The 20,367-nt window shown below is 35.8% G+C and overlaps 1 protein-coding gene across 5 annotated transcripts in view; it reads right to left on the bottom strand.

Moving 5' to 3' along the window:
• Positions 1–20,367, bottom strand: part of fras1 (Fraser extracellular matrix complex subunit 1) — a 137,775-nt gene that overhangs the window by 58,317 nt on the left and 59,091 nt on the right. For all 5 annotated transcript variants that reach the window (XM_051110000.1, XM_051109999.1, XM_051109998.1 and 2 more), the window contains exons 15-21: positions 14,669–14,812; positions 12,589–12,729; positions 11,848–11,988; positions 8,888–9,055; positions 4,282–4,422; positions 4,023–4,166; positions 2,218–2,373 (exon numbers count right to left, since the gene is read on the bottom strand). In XM_051110000.1, the coding sequence (XP_050965957.1) occupies positions 2,218–2,373; positions 4,023–4,166; positions 4,282–4,422; positions 8,888–9,055; positions 11,848–11,988; positions 12,589–12,729; positions 14,669–14,812 (1,035 nt within the window). The remainder of the gene's footprint in view (positions 1–2,217; positions 2,374–4,022; positions 4,167–4,281; positions 4,423–8,887; positions 9,056–11,847; positions 11,989–12,588; positions 12,730–14,668; positions 14,813–20,367) is intronic.

Consider the following 20,367-nt stretch of genomic DNA (forward strand, 5'->3'; position numbering starts at 1 on the left):
CAGAGGCTTCGGCTATATTACATTGAGAGATCATGTAGAATGACAAACCAGTGCATAAAGAGGATGCTGGCACTAAGATTAGATGCTGTGTGTGACTGATGGCGCTCAATCTACATAATGAAACTTAATGCTGGAAATAAAGCAGCACACAGTTTTCTCACAGGAAGACAGTTAGATAATGCTGAAATATGTGATGAATTATCACTGCATGATGAACATACTTTAAAAAGCTTATCGCCAGTGTTGTGATATCACATGGTTTTGTCCATAAAAATCGTTCTCTCTATAATCATTCAATCCAAAATGAATCAAAATAGTCATTATTTGCAACTGTACAGTTTAATGTTTGCTCAGTACACTGCTGCTTTTCAGATTAATTTATGACTACATATAAATAAGCAATCTGAGGAATATATGTGCAGGGGGTTACGTTAAAAAAGGACAGCGAAGCTCCATCATTCCTGTTATTTATTCATAAAGACGTTCTATTAAATCTGATTTCATTAATTAATCTTACAGTTTGTTTTTAGCATCACATATTGCCATTGCATTATCTCACAAATTCATTGCAAATTAATATGCAACTCTAAAATAGTAATATTTCATAGTAACAGATATGATTGTTTTATTGCTTGATCTAGGATTGTTCTGCATAATAATGCAGTGAATCATATGTAGCCTTACAAGGATGAGATCAAAATTTTGTCTGTTTTAGTGTTCGTTTTGTCAGCCACTTTTTAATTTAGTCTTAGTTCTTTAAATTAGTCTTAGTTTTAGTCCCGTGTCAAATGTACTTTTTAGTTATTAACTCATTTCTTATTTGTGCATCCTCGTGTCCTTACATTGGAATATTGGAATATTTTTGACTACTCAAGCGTCACTTCAAAAATTAGACTTCTTTGTTCTTTAATTTGTGCATTGTTAGTAAATCACCCGGCGAAATTTCCCCTCCCATCGGCGCTGTTTTGGAATTGCGCTCTCGCGCTAATTTGCCCTGTTTAATAAAACTGGCCATTAGACTCATCTTTTATCGTTAACAATATTGCATATTTCTGCTTTCTGACCCTGCATAGACAGCAATAGAACTGACATATTCAAGGCCCAGAATGGTAGTAAGGACATCATTAAAATAGCCCATGTGACATCAGTGGTTTAACGGTAATAGATTTAATAAAAAATATATTAATTTGTGTTCTGAAAATGAACGAAGGTCTTACGAGTTTGAAACATCATGAGGGTGAGTAATTAATGACAGAATTTTCATTTTTGGGTGAACTATTAGTGTATTGTATTTACACTGTGAACTGCTGTTGTATTTCATATGTGGAAAAGATGCACACGATTGATTTAGACAGGTTATTAAAACCTTAGTACCCTGAAAAATAAAGCAACACTTGTATTAATTTTGACATGTTAATCAGTGCAATTATTACAACAGATGTGAAGGAGGAGGAGAATTTATGCGTGCATCACGTTTAGTCGATAAAAGACTTCCACAAAGGACACACCTGTGTATCCTCGCTCATGACCTCGCTCAGGAAGCATCCTCACTCCTCAATCCTCACCTCCTCGCGGTGCAATTAGAGAATTGAGATGTCCTACAAGATGACTGAGCTCGATTGGTTTCCGGGTCATAGGATGGAGGATGGAGGATGGAGGATGGAGGATGGAGGACGGAGGACGGAGGAGCGAGGAGACGAGGAGGGATATTGAAAAGCACCCAGAGAGCGTGTGGTAGAAGGGAGAGGATTTTTCCACATGTATTAATTTATTTGGAATGGCAGAAGAACACATTATCTGAACATATCATTTGCCAAGCCATGCTATTTTTAATTTGGTTCAGGAAATAAAATCTCCAGTTCTTTTTAACATACCGTGACTTCTTTATTGCCTTATTCTTTATTTGTGACTATGCTAGGCGAAATTTCCCCTCCCAACGGCGCTGTTTTGGAATTGCGCTCTCACGCTAATTTGCCCTGTTTAGTAAAACTGGCCCTTGGTCTCATCTTTTATCATTAACAATACTGCATATTGATAAAGTCACAGTTATCATTTATTGACCTTACTGTCATCTCGTCATCATTTCTTTTTAGTCATGGGGAAAGCTCGTCAATTAACCATTTTCATTATAGTGTTCGCTATCGAAATTAACACTAGCCTATGCTTCTGATTGTAGAAAAGTGCTTAATTTTTTGCTCTGAATTTATTCGAACTTACTTTTGCAAGCTCCGTGCCACCGGTAGTATTTGGGTGGGCACTGTGCTACACAGTGATCACCCAGCAGCAGCATCCTGGGAACCTTACACCACAAACACACAGTGCCAAAGCCAGACTGCAGGTCTGCCACACACCGCTGGCATCCCTCCTCACACTCTGATAGAGAAACAAACAGAGGGCATATATTATTATTATGCATATCCATAAGAACTTCCTGAACTGAAGAGAGGAAACGGAGGAAAGAAGATCTTATCGGATTCTTATCTTAAAAATGTTCTAAAGGTGTAAAAGTAAACACTGTGTTATCTGTATACCCTCTCTCACTCCTTATCAGCTGTGGGAGCAGACTGGCTTCATTGCCATGGACACGCTGAGGGCGCTGATAATAAAGAGATGCATATCAACCAATGAAAATCCTCGTTGGCTTCATTTCTCAGGCTGACTGATAACAAGCAGGCATGAGGCATCAGTACAGATTTGTTGAATTATACATGTAGTTCATGCTTTATTGACTCGTATAACAAGATCTAAACAAAAAAGGAGGTCTGTGAATAGTTTCTGAGGAAAAGTAGTTATTCAAACAATAAAAAGTGCTGCTGTAACCTTCAGTACATAAAAGATAGAAGCTCTTGGCAAATTGTAAAAAAGAGAATTAGGGTATTATAAATGTTCTTACATGGTAAACATATTGTATATTTCAGCATGTTGATAACAACAAACCTTCTAAGGGTTATTATTTCATGTGTTTCAGATAAACCACATATATTTTGAGATTTCAATGTCAAAGGTTTTCTGAATGATTTCACTAGCACTTTTACAACAGCAAAGACATATTTACAGAACATAAACTCATCCAACCAGAGCGTTTTCAATATCAGACCTCAAGCTTCCATTTAGAAGACTTTTACTGTTACATAAATCATACAGGTCACCTTATAACAAAACACCACAGCACACATTTACACCAGTTTTTAGAAAAAATACACATCAGATGGCATGCTGAATGATTTTAAATAGAACACATTTTCTAAGAGTGGTAGCATAAGCAAAAATTGATTTCATGAAGAAAAATGTTTTAGTGGAATAGCCGTCAATATCTCTACTGCATCAATTAATTTATTAAGAAATTAATTCATGCATTAAATTAAATGTGGCAGTAGAGATTTTTTTAAATGTTACAATCAGTGTTTATTCCAAATAAATACAGTTTTTTTTTCTATTAATTAAAGAATTCTTAAATTTCCTTGAGTTTCCACAAAAATATTCAGCACCATAATGTTTCTTGCACACTAAATCAGCATACCAGAATGATTTCTAAGAATCATGTTAACAATAACCAATAACATTATCGCAATCTGTTCTTCATTTTAAAACGCTGTTTGTGCCTGCTTTGACTGACAGTCATGTTTATCTTCTAGTGTAGATAAGTGTAGACTTTCATCACTTACTGCTTCCTGTTTGTTTCCTTGTGTTTACTGTACAAAACCTCCTCTCTTTATGAGACACATACTGCTACTTCAGCCAATTTTATTAAGACCCAAATAACAGGATATTGGCTAGTTTTAGAAATTAAACCAGAACAGAGCACATTCGACAAAAGGATGAATGTATTTCCCCATTATCATACTCTTGCCATTGACTGTCTTAACAATAGCCGACATGCCCTTTGAACACCGAATCCTCCCCTGAAGGCAAAATGTGCCCATTTGACACCTTAAACCCAAGCTGGTGCACTGACTTGAGATCAAAGGTGTCACTTGGAAGCATGTTTTGGTGATGGTCTGGGAAGATCGATTTTCACTCACCAATGCAGTAGCCCACAGCATTCAGGTACTGGCCCTCAGGGCAGCTGGTTCGACAGTAGCCGTTATGGAGACTAGCGTGTGCCGGACAAGCAGAACAGTCAGCCTGAGACGGGCCCGTACACTCCTTACATGATGGATGACAGGCTGAAGGGAGACAAAATAATGAGTACAAAATTACATTCATAAAAGAATCTATTGAATTGTACCAATCCACAAGGAAACAGGCTTCAGAACAGAACAGAATAACATTCAAAAACACCTTGGCAAGTATGATCCTGAACATGGAAACCATGGGGACATTTTTCAAAACACTGCCCTTGATGAAGGACACTGGGTCGTATACAAGACGTACAATCCTGGGAACTTCCACCAGTGCAGCCTGAACATGAGATGTGACATTCTGAGAGAGAAAAAGAGGGAGAAAGTGATATTAGTCATAATATAATATAATATAATATAATATAATACAATACAATACAATACAATACAATACAATATAATACAATACAATATAATATAATATAATATAATGAGGGTGCAAAAAAAAAAAAAAAAAAAAAAAAAAAATCGCCTTTAAAGTTGTCCCAATGAAGTTCTTAGCAATGCATATTACTAATCAAAAATTTTGATACATTTATTTTATGTATCAATTTACAAAATATCTTCAAGAAACATGATCTTTACTTAATATGGTAATGATTTTTGTCATAAAAGAATAATTGATCATTTTGACCCATACAATGTATTGTTGGCTACTGCTACAAATATTCCCGTGCTACTAATGACTGGTTTTGTGGTCCAGGGTCACATATAATATAATATAATATAATATAATATAATATAATATAATATAATATAATATAATAAAATATAGTTCAGAAGTTTGACATTAATAAGATTTTGTTTAAAGAAATTATTATTTTTATACAGCGAGGATACATTAAATTAATCAGAAGTGTCAGTAAAGACTTTTACATTGATACAGAAGATTTATTTTTCAAATGCATTTCTTTTGAACTTTCAGAATCAAAGAACCCTGAAAAAATATATAACTAAAAAAAAATATATATATATAAAAAAAAAAAAAAACAAACAAAAAAAAACTTTCTTTAACAGTAATTGGTAGAATAATAATCAAAAATGTTTTTTGAGCACAAAATTTACAATTTCTGAAAGATCGTGTGACGAAGACCGGAGTAATGGCTGCTGAAAATTCAGTTTTGTCATCACAGGAATAAATTACATTTTAAAATCATATTAAAATAGAAAGATATTTAAAATTGTTTTAATAAAAGTTAATATAAATGTAAAATATTGAAATACATCCATAGGTGAGCGCTTCCCCACATACTAGTTACTATTTAAGAGCTGACCTCAACTCAGAACTCAGGACAACTTTTTTTAAAGAATGATGCTCAATCTGCCTTTAAGCTGTATATGTAGACAAAACGCATTTGCTCTAAAAAAAGGCTGTCCATCAGAGAGCTGAGCCATGTGCACACAGCTGAATGAAAGCAGTGGAAAGCTTGTCACGGGTGTGAAGTCTGGACTCGTCTCCACTATTCTACCAGATTAAATGTGAGAGACGTTTGGCAGACACATGCAGAAAACACACACACACATACGATCATACATAATCACTGAAAAATACAAACATGCAGAGGCTCTTGACAATCTTCTCAATTTGGAGTAAAGCCCTCAGGACACAGGTGTCAAGAGCCATCCTCCGCTGCAATCCAAATCATCTGATTGTCTTTAAATTATTTGTCTGTTCAGCCAGGTTTCATTGTCAGTCAGAACAAAAGGGCTCGTCTAACCCCGTAATTCAGTACATTCCCCAAAGAAGAATAGTGGGTGTGCTAAATACTAACCCAGGCAATCTGTATTCTATTGAGTGAATGGGAGACAGGGCTAAGCTTTCTTTTAGTGCAATTCAGAGACACACAATAAATATGCCTAAAGGCCTCACATATTGATCATTTTTCTTTTAAATGACATTTTAAGCCCATGGGGTGCGTTTTGAAATGAAGCCAGGATATTAGGAATGGTACATCAGTTTTGGAGGTTCACAGGGATGGGCTCAATTCTTTAATGCACTTTTAATCGATTTTTAAACTCATACCATAATTGAGTCAGAGAAAGGATACTGTAGAATTTGTGCTTAGAAAACCTTACTAGTTCCATGATATTTCTACCTATTTCAGTTCTTATAAACTGTAAAGAATTTAATCTGTAAAGCATTTATCTGTAACGCATTTTATAATGCAACAATGATTGCTATTAGTAAAGGTATTAAAAAAATCATTTGAAATGATTTCAATTGGCTCTTGCTAAAACAGTCACGTTCCAATCTAATTATTTATAGCTTTTGACACGCTATTAAGTGTGACTAACACACAAACATATAGAGGTCTGTGGAGAGACTGGCTTAAGAGGGATTTACAGATTGGAATTTCCTCAGCATGATATCTGATCCATCAGCACATCCACACACACACTCATTCACACACACTCCAGACAAGTAGCCCTGAGGAAGCTCAACATTTTGTCTGAGCATGCTGGCTCAACACAAAGGTCTTCATTGAAGAAAGAGGCACTTGTCATTATTATAGCAGTGAGCTTTCAGTGGACCCATTGAAGGAACAGCCCACTGGCCACTTTCTCAAAACTTTCAGAGATGTGCTTTTAACTTTACAATCTTCAATTTGTTAATGCATTCAGTATGATGAACTATGGATGAACAATACTTTTAAAACATTTATTAATTAAGATTAATGTAAATGTGTACATATATTAACATATTTTAACAATTTATGACAAAAAAAATACTTAAAAATATACAATTACATTTATAAAGTAATACTGACCTAGACATTTAAATGTTTATATATGCATCATGATAACATAAAGGGATAGTTCACCCAAAAATGAACATTCATGACATTAATTCTGTCATTTTAACTGAAAACTTTAGATTTTTTGAAAAAAAAAGTTTCTTATGCTCAACAAGGCTGCTTTTATTTGATTACAAAACAGTGAAGCATTAATATTATGAAGAATTATTTAAATTTAAAGGATCTTACAATTTGAAAATGGCATTTATTCCTGTGATAACACAGCTGAAGTTTCATCAGCCATTGCTGCAGTCTTCATCACAAGATACTTTAGAAATTAATATACGTCAATTTTGTGTTCAAGAACCATTTCTGATTAAAGCTGCAAGCAGCGTTGACAGGGCCCTCGCACCCAGGCTCACCATTACCTGGTGGCTTTAGGAAAACGGTGAACGGTAGGAAATATGCATTTAAAAGTGGTAAATATAGAAGGATTATGCCAAACTTCCTGCTGCCAGGTGGTGGCGCTATGACTATACCTGGATATTGGCATGTAGATGTCTCCAGGCCAACACTTTTATCAAACATATGAAGTTTGGTGCAGACTGAGACATGGTATGTTTAAGTGCAAAACACAACATATCCTGTTGCTAACAGGTGGCGCTATGATTATAACTTAATATTGGCCTTTAGGTGTCTTCAGGCCAGGACTCTTACCAAACCTGAAGTTTGGAGCAGATTGGACATCGCATGATTAAGTTAGTGTAAAACAAGTCATTTCCTGTTGTTGATCTGTTTAAATCTCTAGAAGAAGTTTGTTTGAATACAATGCCTGAAAATGGCAAAAATGGCACAAAACTTGTGAAACTTGAAAATTCAAAATAACAGACTTCCTGTTGGGTTTCAGACTTCTTACTGGCAGGCTTTTTTTATAAAAAAAGCCTGCCAGTAGCCCACTTCTGAGACATTACAATAGGGTCCTCAACACCACCATGCTTGGGCCCTAATTAGCTTCATAAAATTAAGGTTGAACCACTGATGTCACATGGATTATTTTAATGACGTTCTTACTACCTTTCTGGGCCTTGAACATGTCAGCTGTGTTGCTGTCTACGCAGGGTCAAAAGCTCTTGGATTTCATCAAAAATATCTTAATTTGTGTTCTGAAGATGAACGAAGGTCTTACGGGTTTGAAACGACATGAGGGTGAGTAACGAATTTTCATTTTGGGGTGAATTATTCCTTTAACCAACTAAACCTCATCAAAATGTAAAGTGTAACCAATTAATTTTATTTAATTAAATATTTAATTATGAGCAATTTTGGAAGCAAATGCGAAATGAAATTGATCGTATTCTGAGAAAAAAAAATGCATAGCATTTCACGGACAGTTTTATACACCACATTTGACACGGACTGGAGCCAGAATTCCATCCCTGTGAGGCTCTCAGCATGTGGGAACATCATAAATACAGAAATGATTCACTGTGCAAAATTCAGACACCATTCAACGTGACTGTAAAAGCAACTGTAAATTGTATTCAGTGCTGTGGGAGTGAAGTGTTGGTGGTACTACAGAAAGCCTGCAGTCCTTGATGAATAAACTACAAGAAGATGTTGTCATACAGTTTTAGCGTAATTAATTTCTGCGCTCCTGCATGACGGCTCACACCGCACTTTTTATGACAGATTATTCTTTTAATTTTCAAAAAATGTCATTCTTAATCCATTTTGGCAGGATTTCAATTTTAAATTAACAGCGTTCTCCACAGGGTGTTTAACAACCTGTACAACAGCCCTGGTGTATCAGGAGCGAACTGCAGATCTTCAGTCATCGAGGATTAAGGCATTGGGAATAACTGGTGCAAATAACCTGCAGTGCATCACTCAACACGACGGCATGCACATTCTTTTTTCCAGTGTTTATCTTGCCATCACTTCATAATCAGGGAGCTACTGAGAATTAAAAACCATAGCATATGTGTCTTCAACTTCAGAGAAAAATATGAATATGTCTTCTTGTCTGCTCACCTCTGCAGGTCCGATCTGCGTCAAGGTAATGCTGTGGCCTACAGGCAGACATACAAGACCCGTGAGAGACATGTCCATTTTGAGGCTGCAGGACCTCTTCCTGTTTGACACACTGCATGCAGTCTGAGAAATCCGGACCCACACAGACCCTACATGATGCATGACACCCTGAAAAGAGAAAGAATCAAGCTAAAAAGAGTTGAAAAAATAAAGTTCATACACACATGAACGCACAAACAGCATAGTATCAAAAAGAGAATCTTGTTGACCTTAATTTATGTTATATAAGGTTTAGAGACTAAACCAAAACTTTAATAAATATAAATATAATTAGACCAGGAGTACCCAAACTCGGTCCTGGAGGGCCGGTGTCCTGTAGAGTTAAGCTCCAACCCCAATTAGACACACCTGAACCAGCTAATCAAGATCTTTCTAGGCATACTAGAAACTTCCCAGCAGGTGTGTTGAGGCAAGTTGGAGCTAAACTCTCCAGGACACCGCCCCTCCAGGACCAAGTTTGGGCACCCCTGAATTAGACAATGAACCTTTAAAGCTGCTTTTATAAGGGGACCATGATGTACATCCACACAGTTTATGACATTCAGATTTCATGCATGCATGTTTTTCTATCATGGTAGGACGTTTTTACATTGACTATTGTTTACTAAACTAACTAATAATGTTAGTTCAATGATATTTCTATCCCTATAACCTGTACACTATTACACTACCACTCAAAAGTTTGGTATCAGTAAGATTTTTTGTTGTTGTTGTTATTTGTTTTTGAAAGAAGGTTTATGTTATGTTTTATGTTATGTTAACATAAAACATAACTTAACACAGAGTTCAGGCAGAGCAAGACGAAACAGCATTTGAGATTAAAAAGTATTTAAATTGTATTATTTTAATGAAAATAACCAATCGTTTCGCTTGGCTGGGATCGCTTAGAACTGCATTTGGGATCGTTTGAAGCTGCATTTAAATTGCATTTTGGAAGTTCAAACTCTGGGCACCGTATCAGTCCATTATACGGAGAAAAATCCTGAAATGTTTTCCTCAAAAAACATAATTTCTTTACGACTGAAGAAAGAAAGACGTGAACATCTTGGATGGCAAGGAGGTAAGTACATTATCTGTAAATCTTTGTTCTGGAAGTGGACTTCTCCTTTAACAAATGACTCCTTATTGTAAAGTGTTACCCATTATTCATGACTACAATTTTTTCCTCAATTTAAAGCATTTTCATGTAAAAAAAATATCAGTTTCTTCAAGCTTTTGAAGGGTAGTGTATGTTTTTCATATTCTCTACAGCCTCAATACAGTCTAGATATATTTTATATGTACATACATCCAGTCTGTAACACACACACACACACACACACACACACACACACTTCTATGAACAAACAGACTCAATCTCTACACAGAGTCAGAGAAGTCATCTGTATTCAGGACACACACACGTACACACTAACCCGCAATGCAGTACTGATTGACATACGAGGGCAGGGGACAACTACACTTAAACGGCTACAGGTAAAAGATAATCCCTACTGAACCAAACTAGTCACTTTCCACACTACCTTACAATGCAACATTATCTATCTATCTATCTATCTATCTATCTATCTATCTATCTATCTATCTATCTATTTATCAATCTCTCTATCTTCAACTACAAGAAACTTGTCCCTTCATTTACAGTTTTTCTCAGTCGCTTTGGTGCATTTCTCACAACACTATTTACATTTGCACAACAGTTAATGCATTTCTCAAAACAATTAGTACAAACTGCAAAACCTAGTTGATAACCTGCAAAAGCGTGTCACTTGCTCAAAATGGATAGCTCATTCCTCAAAAGCAAGTATTCATGTCAATGAAAGTGTCAGTGTCATCAAGATGAAAAGTCCTGACACCATTGTTTATGAACAAGATAGTCAAATGGCTTTGTCATGTTTTCATTATGACAGTTTACTCTGTAAATTTTTTCCTATGCAAAAAAGTCAGATTTTGGTGACACTTCCTGAAAATGCTCAAGACAGCACTATATACTATTTGCACAGCCATTTGAAAACTACAGTAAAGCTAGACATTACTGTATTTAGTGAGGTATCTGAGTACAAGACACTGAATATGTATGTTTCACATTTTTACTTCATATGCTCTTTGCAATTCTAATTTATTCAAAGCATTGTGCAAACGAATAAATACACCCTTATTTACAACAAACATAAACTCCCTTTGGGTAGAGCTGTGCACAATTGTAAACAATATTGCAGTACATATTGGAACTGAACCTACAACATATAGGTATGTAAATCATTCATGCACATTTGCAGAAATTGTTCAATTTAGAAGACATTTTCAGGAAAAAAAAGATTTAAATTTTTTTATAAAATTTGCTTGACAGATTTTGACAACTAGTTCAACATTTTTGTATGTAATGACTCAAGCAATGAAATGAGGACTATTAGTTTTATATGGAATGACTATTCAGCATTCACAAGTTTAGTTAATTTTGACTGACATGACATAAGCAAATGATAATGTTATAAAACAGCAGAGAGTTGTATGAAAGCAATTGATGCATGTCCAAAAGCATTTGCAATTTGTTGGAAGGAATGAGAAACTGCTACTATGATGTGCACAAATGACTAAATGTTGTGGAGGTTGAAGTAAATGTTGTGCAAATGTAAATAGTGTTGTGAGAAATGCACCAAAGCGACTGAGAAAAACTGTAATTGTGGATCTCTTTAATATTCTGACTAAATTTAAAATCCATTTTTAATGATGCATTGCATCATTTAGTGAGCGGTCGAATCAAATCGTTGTTAAGTATTACCCTAGAACTCTTTAGGACAGCTCATCTATGATCTATCCTCTTTTCTCATGACCCAGTTTTCCCCACATAATTACGTAACAGTGGGAGGAATATCAGAGTTGCATAAATGCAGTCGTACTGTGACAGTGTCCCCCTCTGGAGAACAGGCCCTCTCCGCAGGACTCCACACACTGGCCTTGGTTCAGGATGAGAGACTTTGAGCAGGAGGTGCAGTGAGACACAGCTGGTCCTGAGCAGGACGCGCACGAACTGTGGCAGGCTGGAAGAACAACAGAGGCTTAGTTCAGGAGGTGGATTTAGAAGAAATCCCATGAGATGAGAGCAAAAATATCCAACCTGGACCTCTTGCAAATCTATCATTTCAGTATCAGTTGCTTAGCAAAAACACAACTTGTCTTGTTTGAGTATTTTATTAACGCATCTTAAGTAATGGTACTGTGGTTGTTTTGCTGTCCTTTCAGCACTCAACTGCAATCATTAACCAGCATAATATATGGAGTTTCTTATGAGCTGGGTAAGTAGAAAAGCCTGCCAAAAACACAAATGCAAATTGACTGTACACCACAGGCTTAGGCTTGATGGTATTAATATATCATTTTAAACTCATGCATCAAACTGACATCCAGACATGACAATTTTCTAACCAATGTGGTTTTTCTAAGAAAACGTAGGTAAGACATTTCAAGGGACCGACTCCAAATGACAGGGAAACTTTCCAAAGAATCATCCCTGGCATAGAAAATTGGTTTCAGAATGTTTTTTCAATACGCTAGAAAGGAGATTTATGAGTTTGCGGTTGCCAGTAAACCTACATGGAGGTGTTGAACAAATATTAAAAGAGTAAAAGAAAACTTTTCACCTTGGCAATGGCCACGGACATCCTTGTAATACTGGGGTGGGCATTGTGATACACATTTCCCCTGATGCAGTGCATGTTCAGATGGGCAGCTCATGCAGCTGGGGTTGTCGGGATGACAGGTTGCACAGGAAGGGTCACAAGCTACAAAAGGATATAAAAAATAATGCTATAAAACGTAGTATATATAGATTTATAAAGAATGACAACTAACATTTGATTTGAAGAACTAGCACGAACTCATGACTAATATATCACAATCAAAATGAGAAACGATCGCAGTCAAAAAAAAGTGCAGAAAAGCCTCAGGACTTTCAAAGTCAGCATACCAATGCAAGATTTAAAGTGCTCAAACCACAAGCTATTTTTACTCGTAGTCAGAAACCCAAAAACTCCCATCAACACAATTCTCTCATATGTTAAATAGTCAAACTGAATCTGTCGAGGTTAAGTTCCTTCACTGTAAAATAGACATTTAGGGTGTCATTCTGCATTCGCTGTACTGCTATCAAAGTGAAGCTTAAATGTATTTGAGGTGACATTTGTAAAGCAGGCTTTTGTCTCTACTTGGCAAGATATTATCATCAACAGTGGTAAGACAAACAATAAGGCCATTAAAATGCCATGACAATCTGAGTATTAAACACTAAATCTATCCAATACAAAATCAAAATACTTAAAATAATAATAAAATACAAATAAAAATGATTGAGTGCACTGTAAGGCTGGAATACATTACAAAACATTTACAGTCTGAATAGATAACAACAGGGTTCATAAGCTTGATGACTAAAAACTGGGCATCACTAAATGACTGAGGGTCACATATAGTACAGAACATTCACAATGTTCCAAACACATGCAAAAATATGCACCGCGTTGATAGAAGATGCTTGACAAATTAAAACAATACGTGTTCTATGCTTGATATCCTATGATTAGATGAAGCTAAAAAACTACATTTGTGTCCATCATATACTACGTGATCCATCTATTTTCTGTAAGTCTGCAGACTGGCTCTGACTTTCGGCAATTAGTGATGACTCCTTCAGACTGCAAATCTGGAAGAAATCTGTGTAAACTCATGTAATGTATTCAAGCTTGGTTGTAACATTTTAGACAAACATTTTGCTCAAACATTGTTTTAAAATGTTTCAAACAAACGTTTGTTTAAAGGATTAGTTCACTTCCAGAATAGAAATTTCCTGATAATTTACTCAACCCCATGTCATCCAAGATGTTTATGTCTTTCTTTCTTCAGTCGAAAAGAAATGTTTTTGAGGAAAACATTACAGGATTTTTCTCAATATAGTGGACTTCAGTGGGAGCCAATGGGCTGAAGGTCCAAATTGCAGTTTCAGTGCAGCTTCAAACGATCCCAGCTGAGGAGTAAGTGTCTTATCTAACGAAATGATCGGCCATTTTCTCAAAAAAATTAAAAAAATTTTAACCACAAATGCTCATCTTGCACTAGCTCGGCAATGCGCACGATGACTGCGTAATCATGTCGGAAAAGTCACGAGTGGTTAGTTCTTCATCGGTGTACTTGTAGATTCAAAAATGTAGGTTAGGGCGAAAAACTCTCCTCAACCTTCAACATCATCCAACATTTTTGTTTTACATTTTCTGTAAAGGGCATTTGACTTTCTTTGCACAATCGCTTTGTAAATGCTGGGGTGGTACATGTGACCTTTCCAACGCGACTACATAATGCATTAAGTTTAAGCTAGCGCAAGATGAGCATTTGTGGTTAAAAGTACTTTGTTTTGCTAGATAAGACTCTTATTCCTTAGCTGGGATCATGTAGAGCCCTTTGAAGCTAAATTAAAACTGCAATTTGGACCTTCAACCCGCTGATCCCCATTGAAGTTTACTATATGGAGAAAAATCCTGGGAAGTTTTCCTCATTTCTTTTTGACTGAAGAAAGAAAGACATGAACATCTTGGATGACATGGGCGTGAGTAAATTAGCAGGAAATTTGTATCAGGAAGTGAACTAATCCTTTAATTAAAATGTTGGTTAAAGATTTTATTGCTGACCAACAACAAACAAATTATAAAATGTAAATTCTGCCCATCATACCATAACAGCTGCCTTGACTAGCATAAAAGCTTGCACCACAATCCAAAACACAGAATCCATTCTTCAGTAAATGGGAGGGGTCTGAGCATGTCAAACAATCCTGAGGCCCCACCCCCTTGCATGATGAACAGGAGTCATGGCAACCTAAAAGAGAAAAAAGTCAATTCCAAGTTCAAACTTAAACTAAACAAGACAAAAAACAGCATAATCAGACTTTACAAGGTTACTTTATGTTCCAGTGTTGTGTTGTGGCTTTTCTGTGAGGAATTAAAGTGACTTGATTTTGGCTGCGAAAGTAAACATGCCAGTCAAACAAGAACAAAAGATGACCTTTCTGAGGGAGCTTGTAAAAGTTACAAAAAAAGACAGAAGAACACACTTGCATATATAAAGAAAGACTCACGATTTGAAGGAAACATACAGAAGCACATACATAAGTGTTGCATATGTGCATTAAAACTAATAACATAACACTCATGCTTTGGTAAGACATGTGTACCGCTAGAACAAACTATTCAAAGGGCTCACTAATATCTAAAACATAAACACCAAATATAATCCTTGCTAATTTAATTTTTTTTTTTGTCACTGGCTGCTTGTGGATTTCCAATATTTGGAAAACTTTGATTGGGCTTTGGGTAAATAAGGAAGGGGAATTTTCTCATAGATTTTTCCCATTAGGTATAAACTCAAGATATTTGCTTTGTAAAATAAGTGACCTAAATTTGAATAGTCAGGGCACTAACTCAATTTCCCTTTAGCAAATTTACTGCTGCACATAAATACATCACACAAGCTTAAAAATACCATTTCTTCTTCAGACAGAGAGAGAGAAAGAGAGAGATGTGGGACAAATTAACACGTGAAACCTCCTTCAACAGCACTCCTCATAAGGAGGCAAAATATAACAAACAATAGAAGATGCCTGTTATTACAGATTTTGAACATTTCTGAACAAAATGTGAGTGAGTTGTTATGTGGTTAACAATTACTAGGATGTAATAGGTAGTTACTTTCTGTCCAAACTTCACCAATTCACTCTGATTTAAAGGGGTCATGACATTAGAAATCAAATTTGCCTTGTTCTTTTGGCATATAAGAGGTCTTTGTACCATTAAAACATCCTGCAAGTTTCAAAGCATCAATTTAATCACACTCCAAAATGGCTTGTTTGGATCTGAAGTGCAAGGTGACGTTACTTGGGCACAAACATTTGCATAAACATTGACGAATAGTCATCTTCTCATAACAGCCCCCGCTCACTGGTGTTCAGTCACTTGACGGCTGACACTTGAATACGATGAACACAAGTGTCACGTTGCATCAAAAGCAAATAGAAATTACAATCACTGCTGCTATCTTATCTACACTGGATACGGTATACAGATGCACGTTCGCTTTCTGACACAGTCCACACACGTGAGTCTGTCGTCAATAGGACAAATAAAGTATAAGAACGTTCACTTTGACATGGTTTAAACAGCTCGTTCGTGTCTTTGCACAGATATCAGAAGAATCCAAGCGTAAGGATAATAGTTTATTGGATAGTTTATTTTGATGATTGTTTGGACTGCGGAGAATGTTGTTTTGTAATTGAGGCACAGTGTTATGGAGAGTTCACAAAGAAACATTGTTAAAAGATAAAGCGGTACTAGATTTGACAACACAAACTGTAGCAAATGATTTCATAATGTTTTGTCTGGAAATTACCGTTTTTTTCTTTTTGATCATGTTGTCAAAACACTTACATGCAGTAGCGAGGAGGTGTTAATACGGTCGCCTATGCAACGACGTTAGCCAATCATAACAGTGGTCGATTACTGAGAAGCCCTTAAAAACAAGTTGTTTTAGACAGAGGGTCAGATTTGTTTGTTTGTTTTTGTGCAAAAAACTTTATTAACATGTTTCTTGAGCTCCAAATCACCCTATTAGAATAAATTCAGAAGGATCATGTGACACTAAAGTCTGGAGTAATGCCTGCTGAAAATTCAGCTTTTACTAGGAAAACAACATCATACTTCTCATTAAGTCACACGGTTGATATCATTTATGTCTACAACAAAAACAATAAGGGATGAGTTACACATTAAAATGTAATACTCAGAATAGAAATGCCAAGTTCTGTCATGAAACTCTAGATAGCACAGGCTGATGGGTTGTTAATGCACACTGGTGATATCCAAAAACTGACTGGTTCACGTTGCACATGCAGCCAATGAGCTTGCTGCTTAAAATTTAAATGGCTGGTTAGCATTCACTAGAGCATTTCGCAGCAGGCTTTCAGATTTCCTCTGAAACCCTCCACCTCCCCAGCTCCACCTGTATAGATCTGCTACGAGTTATTATATATGCTACTTGTGCAGCAGAAGAATATCTTAAATATTCACAGCACCGTATCTGTATTGGCAGCACCAAGTTCCTGTACTTGCTTCACAGCAGCAGCAGTTCACTTTCCTTAGTAAGAAGCACTTATTTCATATCTAATATTTTATTTTACATGCCTTACGTCAGAATTTTTCTGAGATTTATGTACAAATACTGTTAAAATACTTTTTATTGATAAATAATCAATTATTATAAATAGTTTCAAACACCGTAGAATCTGTGAAACAGTCCCTAATTATGTTGTGCAGCAATAAGGTCACAAGACACCGTCTCTCATTCTTTGTGTGAGTCTAGTGCTCAGGATTAAACTACGAATCTGGGCACGGCTCCCAGTGCGAAACATTCACAGTTCTACATGGCACCTCTCCACAGACTCACACACACTGGCACCAAACTGGCCCAGAACCCTGAGAAGCTGGAATGGGACCAAATATTTTGACAGCCAACAACAAAGTGTGAACAAGAGATGTAGGTAACCATGTTTAGTGGATTTGGAGAAGTCTGGCATGCTAGAAAAATTAATGACAGCACACTTGGGCATGTCTGTCAGCACAACTCTTTAAGGTTTTACATGACTTCTTGATACGCTGTAGATGTGAAAAGATATATTTGAAGAAATCCAAGTTGTGGCATGTAAGAAGTGTTCGGTAAGGTCTGATAGTGGCTCGTTTTAAAATAACTACGTGTTACATGAGATGGATTAAACAAAAAAAATAACTCCATTATAACACCATTTAAAAGGAGAAAGAGAAAGGCACAGACAAGGAGAGACAGAGTGAACATCTAAGGGGCTTCCTGTAAAATTCCCTCATTTTTTTTTCTCACTTAGCTAATTAACTTCTTGAACATTTGCATTTGCACTCAATCAGAGAGTAAAACAAGAGAATGAATCGTTATTGCATGCCCACAATAAAAACTTTTCACATTCAATTGCTCAGTAAGACTCATTCAACACTAAATCCACCATAATGGGCTCAACGTAAGACGGATTTTTCTTCCCCATCTTGTTCCTTGTAGAACAATGTGGTTCAATCTGTGGGAGAGGCTTATTAAAGTGTGAAATTGAATGAGAGTGGGGACTGGGGTAATTGCTGTACAGTCTAGCGGTCCCAGTCACAGACCAGTTAGCAGGTCACTAATGCATGATTCCTTCCAGATTGGATTGCTATAGTCAGGTAGCCTGACAAGACCAGGTAGCCACATCTTGAGGTTGATTCTTATGCAAGGAGTGAATGCACTGCAGGTGCCATAATGCTCCATCTGGCTTTAATAGCAACGAAGAAACTGACCTTTTAGAGCTAACGTGACGCAAAATGTTGTACAACAGGAATTTCACATCTAAATATACTCTGTGGGCCCTTTTGTTTGAGGAAGTAAATACAGCTTCATTTTGCAATTGTCATATAGCACTGAACCAAAAATTAATATGTGACCCTGGACCACAAAACCAGCCATAAGGGTCAATCTTTTGAAATTGAGATTTATACATCATCTGTAAGTTGTCCAAATGAAGTTCCTAGCAATGTAAATTACTAATCAAAAATTAAGTTTTGATATATTTACAGTAGGAAATGTACAAAGTATCTTCATGGAACATAATCTTTACTTAATATCCTAACGATTTTTGGCATAAAAGAAAAATCGACAATTGTGACCCATACAATACTTAAGACTGGTTTTGTGGTCCATGATCACATATAACAATCAGAATGAGGTGGAAATAAACAAATCATAGATAAATCAATGGCACGTGATATGTGCAATATTTGCACCTTCGCTATGTTAAAAAATTAACACAATTTAATAAATTATATATATATATATATATATATATATGACATTCAAAGGTTTGGTATCAGTGCATATATCTCTATATAATTGATCATACAGTAAATACAGTAATATTATGAAACATTTCTTAAAATTTAATTAATTTTTCTATTTTAACTTGTTTAAAATGTTAGTTATTCCTGTAATAGCAAAGATGAACTTTCAGCAGCCATTACTCCAGCATTCAATGTCAGATGCTTAATTTGTCACTCAAGAAACATCTTTTTTATCCTAAACTTTTGAAAGGTATTCAATATATATAGTTGCATACACTATATAAATTGAATTGAATTGAATAGTATGGTATATATTTAATATAGATGTATATATTGAACATACATACATCATTATATGTAATATCTATTTAATATTTTATTTATACAGATATATGTGACCCTGGAGCACAAAACCAGTCTTAAGTAGCACAGGTATTTTTGTAACAATATCCAACAATACATTTTATGGGTCAAAATTATTGATTTTTCTCTTATCATTAGGATATTAAGTAAAGATCACGTTCCATGAAGATATCTACCATAAATATATCAAACCTTAATTTTTGATTAGTAATATGCATTGCTAAGAACTTCATTTGGACAACTTTATTTTAACTTTAAACTTAATTTTCTCAATATTCTGATTTTTTTGCACCCTCAGATACCAGATTTTCAAGTAGTTTCAAGTAGTTCAAATATTGTCCTATCCAAACAAACCATACATCAATGGAAAGCGTATTTATTCAACTTTCAGATGATGTATTAATCAAAAATGTACTCTTATGCCTGTTTTTGTGATCCAGGGTCACATATTTAAATATAAACGTATTTTTAAATATAATATATTTTATTAATTTACAACAGAATTTTGGGTGGCACTTCTATGCTCCACAATTGCATTAAAGGGGTCATCGGATGCCCATTTACCACAAGTTGATATGATTCTTCAGGGTCTTAATGAAAAGTCTATAATATACTTTGGTTAAAAATTCTCAATGGTTGTGTAAAACAACACCCTTTTTACCTTGTCAAAATCAGCTCTGCAAAAATCATCTCATTCTGGTCGAGGCTGCTTTAAATGCAAATGAGCTGTGCTCGCCCCGCCCCTCTCTTCTCTCTGTGATGTGACAAGTCTGTTTACTTTAGCCGCATTTAGCCGTGTTTAGCCGCTAAACTTGCTAACTAGCACATTATTAAGAAAAAGCGATCGCAAAGTTTCTATAAAAAAACCCTTACTCACTTCTGCTGTAAGTGAAGCTGGATCACGAATGATTCGTGTGAACATAGACGGATATATGTAGATCAGTAGGCGCATTCCCTTCACAAACAAATGTAATCAACTGCATCTTCAGCGGTCTAGATGTCGGGTATAAATGACGACCACTACGTTCATTATTACATCCAGCAACACAACACCTCAGTCGCTCAATTGGAGATATTCTTGACTAACTTACATCCCTGCTATGGCATCGAAACAAAGAGGGCGGA

This window comes from Labeo rohita, chromosome 5, assembly GCF_022985175.1.
Source record: "Labeo rohita strain BAU-BD-2019 chromosome 5, IGBB_LRoh.1.0, whole genome shotgun sequence".
In the NCBI taxonomy this organism is placed as follows: Eukaryota; Metazoa; Chordata; class Actinopteri; order Cypriniformes; family Cyprinidae; genus Labeo; species Labeo rohita.